The sequence below is a fragment of the Pterocles gutturalis genome, unplaced genomic scaffold (assembly GCF_000699245.1).
Source record: "Pterocles gutturalis isolate BGI_N339 unplaced genomic scaffold, ASM69924v1 scaffold41156, whole genome shotgun sequence".
NCBI classification, from domain to species: Eukaryota; Metazoa; Chordata; class Aves; order Pterocliformes; family Pteroclidae; genus Pterocles; species Pterocles gutturalis.
The window spans coordinates 69820-83967 of NW_010104683.1; the positions used below are offsets into that span (position 1 = coordinate 69820).

At 36.3% G+C, this 14148-nt stretch overlaps 1 protein-coding gene across 1 annotated transcript in view; it reads left to right on the forward strand.

Moving 5' to 3' along the window:
• The window catches only part of GPR126 (G protein-coupled receptor 126), a gene marked incomplete at its 3' end in the record, with an annotated part of 88719 nt that overhangs the window by 64832 nt on the left and 9739 nt on the right, over window positions 1–14148 (forward strand). The window contains exons 9-15 of the mRNA XM_010087129.1: window positions 753–895; window positions 1470–1584; window positions 3608–3669; window positions 4972–5179; window positions 6100–6265; window positions 9491–9631; window positions 13304–13420. Of these exons, the coding sequence (XP_010085431.1) occupies window positions 753–895; window positions 1470–1584; window positions 3608–3669; window positions 4972–5179; window positions 6100–6265; window positions 9491–9631; window positions 13304–13420 (952 nt within the window). The remainder of the gene's footprint in view (window positions 1–752; window positions 896–1469; window positions 1585–3607; window positions 3670–4971; window positions 5180–6099; window positions 6266–9490; window positions 9632–13303; window positions 13421–14148) is intronic.

Consider the following 14148-nt stretch of genomic DNA (forward strand, 5'->3'; position numbering starts at 1 on the left):
TGGGCTTCTTTCCTGTGTCCTGCTAGAACTGCTTTTCAGTTCATTATTTCCCTTCCAGAAAAGCTATGTTTTTGGACAAGGGTGGGGACTGTTTTATTTCTCTCACAGGAAAGAGACTTGGGCACTTTGAACTACTTCTTATGCCCAAGAAAGTAGCAGTGGGCTACAGTACAAAAGAGCTATTACTGCTCAAACTTGAATTACTCATCTGAGCAACTAGACTTTCCTAATTAGGTCTAAAAGTTTCAGAAGTGTGTCAGGGTGTTTTTCACTCATCAAAATTTAGACATTTAAATGTTAGGCATCTGTTCTTCATTAGTCTTCTAGTTTCCTCTGTAGTCAGAGGAGAGATAGACCCTCTGGAGGATGACTTGTCCCATCCTGACAACTTTTGTAAGGTAGGATGAATCAGTTCCTAAACCATCAGCACCCAGATTTTTAAATTTAATTAGAACTCACAACATTATGCTTTTGTGTTTAATATCTTTTAAAATAATCTAAATATTCTGAAAACATTTCTTAGCTCTTTTGATGAGATACTTCTTTAACAATAACTAGATAATGAAATTTCCCAAGTGTACTGTCTTTTCATGACCCTATATATACAAAAATAATAATTTACAGATAATGAGCAACATTGTTTTGGTGACACTGTTCTATACTCAGAAAATCAGAGTTTGTCAGATATTTTTATTTCCACACATTTGGCCTCTGATGTTCTGACTCAAACACTCAGATAATTTTCCTTGCAGTTTTGAGGTTTTGGCTCTTCTGGTTTATAATTCTACCAACAACATCAATTTAGAAGAAGAAGAGATCCGACAGAAGCTCATAAATAATAATGGGACCATGGAAGGAGGATATAAGCTTCATACTGTGGATGTTGATCCAGTGGGTAGGTAGTTTTCAGCTTTGTTACCCAACCGATTTTGTTTGCTTGTCCATAAATAAACATCTTCTGTGTTAAAATAGTCACACATTTCCAAATTGTATGGCTGTTTCAGATTTTAAATTGTCCCTTAAAGCCTCATTGTACCAGTAATCTCAGAGAGCTGTGTTCAAGATATCTCTTTTAACACAAGCACAGTTGTCCAGATTGCTTTAGTCAGTGTTTTGCTGTCTGGTTCAAAGAGGCTGGGAGAGTTCCTGACAGCTCCTCTTGTAGTTTGAGGATAAAGAAGTATGATTTACAGCCAGAGCTATGATGAGACATTTTGGACCTCCAAGGCCCCTCATGCCCACTAGTCAACCCTGTTGTTTGTGCTCCCACCTGCTGCTGCCCTTAATCAATCTCCTTTTAGTTCTCATCTTTTCCCATTCAACTTCTTCCAGTCAGAGATTGCCCTTCCCTTGGGAGGGAGGAGGTGGGGACTGGTGCTGTAGACTGGTTGATGGGCTGAGGACAAGAAATGGAAGATGGTTAGATGAAGAAATTTATCATTAACACTGATATATTTTTATTTTTACAGAAAAATGTTTAGCTGAAGAAAACCCTCCGAACTATTTTTGGCCAGATACCAGACCAACTGTGACCAACTTCACATTATGCCATGGAAGCTCAGTTCAGACTGCATCAAGAACCTGGTAGGTGTTCACATTTCTGAGAAGCTGAATGCAACTTTCAAATGCAACTTTCTGTTTATATGCTTAAAATTCATCCTCCACAATGGTTGCCATTGGCTGGTATTTTATTTCAGGAAGATGATTTCTATACTGTGAGAGGTTATGTGTGTGTGCAGTAAGAGTATGTACTCCATTGGTAAGAAAAAAAAAGCTCTTCTACCACTTCTGTAGGGCATATTGAGGCCCACAATTAATACATGTTTAGTAACTATAAAAATGGCACCTTCTCACAGAGTGGAGCTGCTTTCTTTAAGTCATGATGTTTCTGTTACTGAAACCACAGTTTCACATTTGCTACCACTCCCCTACAACTATCTGACTTGTATAAGAAATTATCAACAAAATTCTATGAAGATGAGATGTGTATTTGGTTTAATCCAGAGCCTCTCATCTAGTTAAGAGAAAGTGAAGGAAATTCTGTGAAGCAAGCATTTTGCCAGTAGTTAGTCATAATTGAAGGTGGGGATAATCTTACGGTTAAAGATCTGAATTTGTGGTTTAAAGGTTTAGAATAAATTTTCCCTCATGTAGGCTTTCTATGTGAATATCTCCAAAGTATTTAGACACTGTATCTCTATTTCCCATTTGTAAAATGGGGATATTATTGCTTCCTTTGATGGCTTTGATCTCCTTTGATCCCTTGAACATGACTATGGTGATGCAATATTAATTTCTTCAGTATTTAGGATGATCACCATTAAATGCAATATGGCAGTCTTATCCACCCACATTGCATCTGGAATATGTTCTGAGAAGATCAGATCTTTTACTTTTTGAAAACAATATGGCAACATGGATATGAATCAGCTTTGAGATTCTGTGCCAAACAGGAAAGCAACCAGCATTATATTTAACTAACTCACTTCCTCAGTCTCTTAATCTTGTACAAGAACTGCTGGATTCTGATTGACCAACTTTTGTTGTAGAGTGAGTAGTGCAAAAGTAAAATTGGTTTTATGTCAGAGCTTCAGAGTAATTAAAAATTAAGGCTTTGACCCTTTGCTGCCCCAGTATCGCTTATCTTTATTGTTCATTTGTGGTCTACACAATACCATTGATTGTCCATGTACAGCACTTCTCATAAAAAATATATAAAAATACTGTGTTCTGCACTATGCTGTGCTTTCCTTGCCTTCACCTGCACTAGCTTTTACCAATATGGAGCACAAGTGGGATGTGTTTTGAGAGAAGAAGAAGCTCTTCTTATGGTCTCTTCTGGTCCTGTGCATCCCACAGTAGATGGTTACCTGCTAGTTTGCTGTTATAATAAAGGTGACCAACTGAGGAATAACTTTATTCTATCACATGCTGAGTGAAAGGATAACTTTTTCCCATTCTCCATCCTGCATTTACCATGCTGTGATAGCATGACTGTCTTTAAAGAAAACTGAGGAAAAAAGTGTGTTTAGTTTTGGAGCTGTATCTAGGTATGGTAAGGCTTTTTGAAAAAGCATTTTGAAAAAATGATCTTTATATCTGCCCTTCACCTTGGACTTGGATCTGATGGTGACCTGCCCTAGTTTTCATGGGTGTCGTAAGTTTATATCTTGATGTAGCTCCTGTGCATGTTCTTCTGAGAGGTATTGCGGCTTGCTATTGACTTGATCAGAGCCATTTATATCAAAGGGAAATTATAGAAGCAACATCTGATTAGGCCATAATTGGGGCATAATAGTTTGTGTCAGCATTTGGGTCTTTCCTGAAATACAAGGCCAGAATTTCCACAGATGCAGTTTATCAAATCAGCATAGGAATCATCTGGGAATTCATCCAAGACAATTAGTATTTCTCTCGGCACTGTCGCTTAATTGATCACATATTTCCATGGTCAAGCATACAAATTTCATTTCACAAGGGGCCATGGTGTTAGGAAAATTGTGAACTGAGAAGAATGGACCACTGTGACACCCACAAAAGAATAATTAAACATTTACATAGTTTTGCTATTGTTTTTCATGTGAATTTTGTCATTTTTCCTCTTTAGCTATTTGGGTCTGCAGAATTATACATCATACTGGGGCCAGCCTGATCTTCGAAATTGCACAGGTGGGTATATTGATGTTGGTCTTTGGCTAAAGGAATAGTTTCATAGACTTTGGATACTGCTTGCTATAAGGAAGTTACATGAAGGAAGAATATCTTTCTTCTTTATGCTGTTTGAAATCTTTCTAAAAATCAGTGCAAAGTAAATATTTAAACTCTGGGGAAGTACACCAAGTTGAATTCAGCTCACCCTTGAAAAGCTCTGGATACAAATTAATGAAAGAACTCAAAATCTTCAGGTAATTTAAGCAAGAATGAGGCATGTGTAGCTTGTCTCTATTTGATATTCATGTTCAGACAAATTTTTAAATGTTTCCAATGCCTGTAGGTGCCAGTGGAAAGGCTCCCACTCTCTTCACTGGGCTTGTGATCAGACGTTTTCAAAATACCCCTTGATGTCATTCTGGCCTTAAAGGAGTGATGAAATAAATAGACAACAATTTCATGGCCCCTTTTTTAGTGCCAGAACTATGAAAAGAATTATACTCTCATAAGTAATTCAGAGCACCTACAGTAAGCTCCTGTTCTGAATTGCTTTCTTGGAGATGCCTTTTTTTTTTTATCCACTGACAGAGGGATCCTAGGGAGTCTGGTTGCCTAACTTAGTTGATTGAGTAGTTGCAGTCAGGCTATAAGAAAACATTGTTTCATATAAAATGAACATTCTACAGTAAATGTAGCAAAAGCTATATTATAAAGCACAATAGTAAAAAACCACGGCCAGTTACAGAATAAAGAGGGCTGATGGTCTTGCAAAATCTTATTTGTGAATTCCAATAAATCTCAGATATTTTGATATTGTAAAATGTTAGTGTTTACATTAGCTTTCTATCCAGGTGGCATCCAGTTCAATATGTGATTTAAGCTACTGTTTTGCAATTGGACACATTATTAAACTTTCCTTACCAGGAAGATTCTTCTCATGAAATTTGCTTGTGTGTTGTGCTTGCCAACCCTTTGAGTAATTAAGAGTACAATCCTCTGAAGGAATTGAAATGTTTGCAGTGGGGTCAGACTTTCTCCCCAAAGCTTAAAAGAGTGAATACTTTGTCAGTAATAGTGACTGTGGAATCCAATTAAGGAAAAGACAGCCAGTGAGGACAATATGGAATAACCAACAGGTTCTATATACCTTTTCATAGAATTATAAATTTGATAAAATGCTAAAATCCTGTGTTCATTACAAGTACCACAGAACATTCACTGTCTTTCAACAATGGGGATAACAATTTGTATTTCTGAATTACTTCAGGACTGATATGCATTATTTTCTCTTTTAAATTCATTTTATGTGTACACTTACAGAAAATGCAGCTGATATTGCCAATCAGCTTCTGAATCTCACTGGTGAAGGGCAACAGCTAACCTCAGACAAAGTAAATGATGTTGTGCAGAAGCTCAAAAAAATTGTGAAGGATGAAGAAATTGATGAATCTCTGGGTTCTACTGTGGTGACAATTTTTTCCAATATTCTGACCAGTTCAGACAGTGTATTGGCAGCATCATCCTCAGAGTAAGTATTTCTGCATTTGAGACGAGCTTTTGAGAGCAACCTGTACGGTTGGAAGGCTTCATCCTTCCATGTATAGACAAACAATTGCAGTACGAAAATGAAGGTTTTCTGATTTCCATCAAAAAGAATTCTCCAAATGAGATCTATAAATATTTCTTCTTGTACTAAAATTAATGTGCATGACAAAGATAAAGTATTTGAATGGGAAAGAAGCCTCCTGATACATGACATAGCACAGATTTAAGTATTGTTGAAAGATTATTTCAGGAGCAGTGATATGTAGTCAGGCAGTTTCTGTCAGTCAAAACCTTTTGTTTTCAACAGAGATACATAAATTTACAGCCTGACAGTCTCCTTGTGAATACACAGCTGGGTGATAGAAATGTAGTCAATAGTAAGAGGATGTTTTTGTTTAAAGCCACCCAGCAAACTAAGCACCACGCAGCTGCTCGCTCACCCCTCTCCCCAGTGGGATGGGGAGGAGAGTTGGAAGAACAAAAGGTAGAACTTCATGAGTTGATATAAGGACAGGTTTAATAGTACAACACAAGAAAAGAGAATAAAATAATAATAATAACAATAATACTACTAAGACAAAAAAAAATATCTCCAGTGATGAACAAGGCAATTGCTCACCACCCAAACGTGATGCTCGGCCCATTTCCCAGCTGCAAACACCTACCCTCCCCTGGCAGGTTCCCCGTTATATACTGAGCATGACATCAGCATGGTATGGAATGTCCCCTTGGCTAGTTCAGGTCACCTACTCTAGCTGTGCCCTCTCCCAGCTTCTTATGAAAATTGACCCTATCCCCACTGAACCCAGGACAGAGAATCATCTTAAACATGGAGAGCATACAGAGCATAGTATTTTTTGATTCTGTATTCAGTTTTTAGAATAATTTTATTTCTGTGTTTAGAGCTCTAAAAACTATTGATGCCTTGGCTTTAAAGATCCAGTTCACTGGACCATCCATGAGTATTTCAACACGAAACCTCGCTCTTGGAGTGTCTTCTATAAACTCAACTTCATTCAAAGGTGGTTCTTTCAGTGTCAGTCCGCAGAATAATGCTTCTGATTTCCAGGTACGGAACAAGCAGTTGTATTTGAATGTGAAGTCTGCCTATTGTTCCAAGTGTGTTTACTGTGGTTCCTATAAAACCACTTACAACTCCCAATTCTCCCCCCACTTTCTATTTCCTTTTTCCTGCAATCATCCAAACAGATTAATGTAGTATTTCCTTGAGTGACAGGAAACCTGGATAAGCTTGCATGTTCCATACAGATGAAAAGTGATTGGCTTAGAAATCCAGAACAAGCTGTATCCTTTTTAGGTTTTTTGGACTAATGAAAAGAGAAAAAAATATTTAACAGTCTTCTGTATTACCTGTTGTACACTAGCTAACTCCATTGATGCATTTCAGCTTTAGAATAAGACACCTAAATGTAAGTATCCACATGTAGATTTCTGCAGATAACAGTAGGTGTTGAACCTTCCAATATCATTTAAATACCTGCTGCTAACAGACCTAAGGCTGATCCAGTCGTCCACACACAGGTTGATAGGCTTGTGTCATTTGGGGTATCCATGGTGATTCAAGACATTCACGTGAAGCTTGACCAGCCTAGCCATGAAAAATAAAAGAAAAACAAATCACTCAAAATGCAGAATGGTCTCCAATGCTGCCATGTATAGACAGGATGCTGTAGTTAAGATCTTTTTCATCATCTCAAAAATATTTTTTCTTCTTTTTTCTTTCTTTTCTTAGAAAAGCTCAGACATCTAAAAGCTATGAAATAGCGTTTGAGATGCATATGAGCACCTATTGGATCTTCCAAAGGTTCTGTTGAAATCAGTAGCAATGAAGTGCTGAGACTTTTTACATTTCACTGTATGCCTGTCTTCATCTTATGTAGTGGAGTGCATTTTTTTCACAGTTACATAAGAAGACTATGACAGAAGTAATGTAATCTCTCGGTTTCCTGTGAGTCCATTCTAATACAGTAAGACCTACTTGGAGAAACACACTGAAATAATTAAACAGAAAAATAAAAAATACTATAATTTGGGCCAGAGGAACCAAAACCAAATTCAAACAAAACATGACATTATAGAAATGGTTAAAGACTAACCACTAGAGTATAAGCATCTTAAGGAACCAAATTAATTCCCACTGCAAATTGGCAACACAACAATCCTAATAAATGTCTGATCACTTTACAAAGCACTGTGTACTGTAAAAATCAAAACCAGCAATGAAGACAGTGCTAGAAAAAGTAGTAGTAATATAATAGGGGCAGGCCTTTTACATGCTGTGTATATAGACTTTGGATCAAAACTCAAATGCTGGTTTAAATAGATATAAATGGCTTTAATGTAATTGAGTTTTCGCATATTTATATTCATAGACATTTTGGCTAAAATTTACTTGAATCAATTTTATTAGAAATTTTCAGTGATTGTTAATCTACTTTTTTTTAGCTCTCTTATAGATTAAGCTCAATAGCTGATTGTTCTTTGATTGTTATCAAAGGAACGTTTCTCCTCCAGATTTCATCCTGTATTTGTGGAAAGAGGAAAGGAAAAATTCTGAACTCGGGTTTGGGATGTTCGCATGTATAATGAGAATTACCATCTGTGGCTTGATGACATCCAGGAATTTTCTTGCTCTGGAATCATTTATTACAACACTGTCTAAATAGTCATAAAATCCAAACTCCATCAAATTATTTGTAATGTTCCTATTGGAACATGAGTTTGTTCTCAGGCGTTCACATTTCCAACAGCTGATTGAGAATCCTCAGCATCCTTCCTACCAGAAAAGTCTGTGGCAGCTCTGGTCACCATTTATATTTTCCATGTCTATCAGGAAAGATACTTGCTGTCCCTGCTGGAGGGAGATTCCCTTGTGAAAGCCCAGGTTTTTCACCAGTGATGTGATGATCTATCCCAGGCTCATCTGGGAGCATTAAATTCTTCAAGCTTTATGTCAGATGGTTTCCAGATTTTATTTCATATTTTTTCTTAAAGTAGATATCAAGCAAATGTATCCATGGCAATTTGGAAATATTCTATTTCAGTCCCTGTGCCTTTATGTTTCTTGCCAAACCTTTGTCTAAGTTACATTTGGTGATTCATATTATTAAATTGTTCCTGTAATACATCCATACTTTGTAGAAGCCTCTTCCACTCTCTTTGCAGACAATACCTAATGGGACATCTTTATCACGCACACACGTTCTGTTTAATGTGGCAGAATTATGCTTTTAGCCCCGTCAGGTGATGCCTATGAACCACTTCTAGTTTCCAAGGGTGCATGTTTTTCACAGTAAAAGAGTGAAAATTTAGAAGTTAAATGAATCTATCAGTAGCCTATGGCTTTTCACTTTCTGTTAGCTAGTAGTGCTTTTAGAATCATATGACTGATCATGAGAGGCATAAATACATGGCCAGTTTGCCTCTGGAGAAGTCGGGAGTGTGATTTTTGTTATCTCCCAGTAAAATTCTTAAACACTTTTACTATAGAGCCACTGTGAGATGGCTTTGCTCTCCTTCCTTTGATGGGTAAGGTGGCACACCTTGAGTATGCCATGGTGGGACAGCATGCAGTCATAGAATTGCTGCCTAGTAGCTAATGAAATGCAAGTCTGCATCCTCATTTATTTCCTGCTCACTTGTTACATCCCTGAGCCATAGAGGTCTTTTGTCTGTCTGACACAATGCCAGCATAGATTAAGATTATATTGATGGCAGAAAGGGTGATTTTTGTGCTACCTAGCATGATCAATATAGAGAGGTGACGTTAATAATTTTTTTTTAAATCTCCTTTCTGTAACAGAGAAATTAGAAAAGCTCATAAGAAAATTAATTCAGATGTGCAGAACAAGACAAATAATAAAACTCAAGAAAGAAAGTTTCAGAGCATATTTTTAAGTTCTCAACATTGTTTGGTATGAAGAAATGTATCTTGAAGATTACTGAAAATTATTATGACTGCCATTATTTTCATCCAATATTTCCAAATCATCATTTATTATTGCAGTGGGGGAGTTTGTTTTATCTAATACCTTTTTGTTGCAGAAGGCTGATCTCATGCTGGAAGGAAATGTCCTAAACCTTTTATTTATATATTTATTTATTTAATTATTTATTTATTGCATCAACTCTTACATAGGTACAGGTCATTTTAGTGCTGATGGGTTTTAGTTCCATGTTCATATACTTCTGTGTAAGGGTGTGAACCCAGCTGTGGACAATGGATGGTTTGGGTTTTGTTTGAATATGTTCTTCTGTTGCTTTTATTTAACAGATAGAATTTGACAAGGATCAGACAAATGCCTTTGCTTCTGTTGTTCTGCCACCAAGTTTACTGAAGAATTTAAGTCAAGACGAGTTTGAAGTTATATCCAGGGCTCAGTTCACTTTCTTCAATAAAAATGGTCTTTTTCAGGTAAACTTTAATGTGTTTGAAGTCATTTCAGTTTGGGTGAGTCAAAGGCAGCTGCTAAAAGTAGTGTAATCATTTCACAGCATCTCAGGAGTTACAGGAATGAGAAGGTGATAGCAGATGTAGGCACTAGAGACAGAGATATGTTGAGAGTGAAAAAATAGCTGAAGTGCCCAAGCAGAATTAGTCAGTGATTTGATTGCAAGTTCCTATCCCATGTAAAATGAACTTTTTCTCAGGGTAATCAATGGAAAACTGGATCCTAGCTGCTTATAAGCAAAGTAAAGCAGCAAGACCTCTTAAAGGGCATCACTTCTGTTGAAATACATTACTACAGGTCCTTGATGTTTAGTGGAGCCAGGTTCTTTTGTATCAGAAGGGAATTTGGCCTATAACACTGCCAAGTACTCTTTCTTTCTCTTTTCCTCGGTTGGCACTCATATCCAGCTGACTACTTATATTCAGCTGGAAACGCTGGGCTGATGGTCATCAGCCAGAGAACATTTTTTTCTATACTGTTCTTCTTTTCATATATGTGTACTCATAAGCACATGGTATTTTAATATGAAATAAGGATAACAATACTTGCACCTGAAAACTAAGTGGACTCAGGTAGATTTGTTTTTTTTTTCCTTTGGATCCCATCATATGGTAATTATAAATATATATATACAGATAGTAGATGCCAAAAAGAAAATTAGGAAGAGTTTGCAGCTTGGAAAAATCAGCCAAAAACATACCTATTTTGAAAAAAAATCCGTTAATTAAGAAGGAAACATTGCTTCATAGTGAATTGTAGGCTGAGCCTCAGAAGACCTGAGTTTGTTTTCCCATTAGTATTTCAAGTGACCTTTGACTCTAGTGCATCCGCAGAACTCTGTAGTATTGTATTGTCCCTATATTATCGTTTTTATTGGCAGTGTATCCAGATTCTTCAGATAATCTAGGCAAGAAAATACCCATGACCCACAGCTACCTTCTGAAATACACCCTGAAGTATCTTTAACTATTTAAAATTGTATTCATTTTAAGCCCGCTTTTGAGAAAAACAGGATGGATATATTTAGTAAAGGAACCAGAAGAATACAGGTGTAGGCTTGTCATAATGGCATAAAATCATATAAAGTCAGAATGTGTCCTTTAATGGTGCTAGACTGTGTTTCTAAGGGATACCTAATAAGTCATGGAAAAGCAAGAAACAGTAAAATCTAAAATTTGGTCTAAATCAAATTAGTAAATCTAAACAGTAAAATCTAAAATTTAACATCTAAATTTGCAACTAGAAGTTCTTCCTTTTTTATGCGTTTTTCAAACTATTCATGGGTGACATGTTCAACATGATTAATTAAAAATGTGTAAACCTCACATTTTAGTAAGTCTAAAACTAAAGTAAATAATAAATAAATAGAGGCTAAAAATAAAGCCTAAAAATAAATTGATCCACATGCTATCTCAAACCCCATAACTTTATCCATTAGTATATAAGTATTTAATAAATATAGTTATTCCAATTGCAACTAAAAAAAAATTCCCAGTGCTATTAGCTGTATTTCTTATAAGCATTCAGTGTAACAGGGACACATCATACTTGACAGCACTGGAGGTTTCTTTTTATTGCAACTAAGAGATGTTAGTAAGCTCTATCTTGTAAATCATTAAAATCTGATGGCTACATTACTTAGAAGACTATATGAAAAATTGATGTAGGCTATTCAGGGTGGGATTCATTTCACCAAAGGCAGGTGTGTTCCATGTACATACCTATGCCTGAACTGTCATCCCTAAGTTGCCTTCAAAGCCAGTCAATGGAAAAGAATGGACACCGTTGAGGTATGACACATCTCATCCTGGTGCAGGAGTAGGCATCAGTCCCAGAACGAAGGAGTGTCGTGCAATTTGAGATATCCCAAGTTACAAAGGTACTGCTGGCCAACAGATGTGACAATGAACCTGTAAGAGATGTGGGATCTTCTGCAGTAACAGCTAGGGACTGGCCAAGATACTTTAAAAGCCTCTAAAATGGGCAACCCACATTCAGCCTCGATATAGAATGGGTAAAATGGATTATGCCCTGGATATGCCACTTTCCTTTCGTTGACTATGTTAAGAAACTCGAGAACCTCTTCTTTTTACATGTCTAAAGTTAGGTTGGAAGGATCATCCTCATGAGTTCTGAGGCCATGAAAACAATGTGCAAATAGGATAAATATGTGAATTGTAATGATTGTCTAGATGAGACTAGATTTCTGTCATTGATGCTAGCCTCAGCATCACTTTACTTTGTACCTCTGTATATTTTATTGGCTAAAAGCTTACCCCTAACTTTAGCTGAGCATAGCCTTATAGCTAAATAAGTAGGTATCTCTATTTTACTTTAGTGCACACATTATTTCTATTCCTTTCTAAGGACAACTAAGAATAGATTAAATTGCCTTCCCTAAAGAGACCAACTGATATTTATTTACAGTTTTTGTTATCTGATAGAGACAGAATCCACTGAAACCCACAGAAACCTGTCCAAAGGCTTTCACAGACTTTGTCAGATGTTGAAATTTAGGAGGTAGCCAAGAGGTTTGCTCATGTTTAAATGCTCAAGAACTGTTTAGAAAACTGCATTATCATTCCTCTGTAATTTTTAAGTTTTTAGGAAATCATGTCACAATGCTCCAGTATAATATGAAACATTGTGTTTGAAAACTCTTTGATATGGTTCCTAAGAAATGAAACCATCATTATCTTCTCAGGATAATGTGCACTTAGTAAGTGAAGCTATTATGTCTCTCATGAATGGTAGGATTTCATGAACCCAGTGCTGATCTGATACCTGACATCTTGTCAGGCTAACAAAACCCTGTGAGCAGCAATAGACGTCATTTGACCTAAGACCTGCCGCAGGCAGTGACCAAGCTTCCCAGCTTCCCATAAGGCCAACCAGGCATGTAACTATGCAGGTTTCAATGTAAGCTCATCAAAAGAAAATAGTATTTCCAAAGCAGTTCCATTTTATTAGATCATCAGTTTCCAAGGAAAGCTTCCCTTTTGGAAAATTTTCAACCTGGTACTTTTTCACTGCAGGTTAGAAATGTCATTACTCATTTAAAATGTCAGTCATCTATTTAAATTCCCATCAAATAAGTCCTTGTAGAAAATAGTGTCTTCTACAGTATGTAATATTGTTTTGAATTTGTTTATTTCTTCTTAGTTATTCGTTGTAAGGTGGAAGATAATTTAGCAACTATATATAGGAAACAGGTTATTCTCCAAAAACTTTGCATCTACTAAAAAGGATAGCATTGACAATAAGATAAGAAAGGTAGTTCATTCTTGTTTAGGGAAATGAGCTAATCATATCATGGGTTGTTATCTGCTACATTGTTTGAGTTATAGTTTTGTTGGCATCAGACATAATGATTAAAAGGAGAATTTATGCCTTCCAACCTTTCTCCATAATTGTGTCTATATAGGTTTATGACTATAAGGAAAACATGGAAACTTCCATGGGGCAACCTCATAATCTGATGTTGTAAACATAGTGTTCTTATATTGTGTGATCAAAAGTGTAGAAATGCTGACAACTTATTTATTCTGGCACGCTGCAAAAATGAAACTGTGTATTCTGGCTTTCATGTTATGTGCTGTGTAAGCATTTATTATATTTTTCTGAATCTTTCAAAGGATGCAGAAAATCCTGCCAATTTGACCAGTTTTGTGGTGGCCTGCAGTATTGGAAACATAACCATTCAGGATCTTCAGGATTATGTGAAGGTTACAATTAAGCATACCAAAATTCAGGTAAAACATGACTGATTATTCAGAGGAACAGGAATGCAGATTATATATATTAAAGGCTAAGCATATAGCATGATTGAGTTGGATGGATTTTGAGTAAGAACATAATCTCAAATGGAAATAAAAACCCTAGAACAAAAGCAAATAAGTAAAAGGTAAAAACAAATAACTTCTTCCATCCTCACACATTCCTATTCCATTCATGATTTAACATTTATCTTGAAGGCTATTGATTCTGCCACTCAGAGGCAATTTCTGTGACAATAACTGCAGGCAAAACCTCTGTTCATGACCATGTTCATGACCAGTAACCAGGGGCACAATTTGTCACACTGGAACTTTAGAATCACTTAAATTCTTTGATCAAACATTAATTGCTTTGTTAATAGTTCCCTGAGTTATTTTGTTGTTATGTGGTTTTCAGCAATGCAAGAATGGACAGAACCACATTGTTAAAGATGACTACAATTAATTTTGGGAAATACAGACCAAATGCAACCTTTTGGCACATACTATTTCAGTTCAAAACTGTGTGAGCTTGACTCTATTCTCAGACACGTTGTCTGAGTGTTAGATGTTAAAGATGCAATACCAAAGACGTTAAAATGCAATACCAAAGTAAATTGTTTATGTGATGAGAATGTGGTACATGATTTTCACAGTTCGATTAACTTCATGTTACATTTCATTACAATTATTATTTTAAGGTCAGGCAAAACAACCTCCACTTA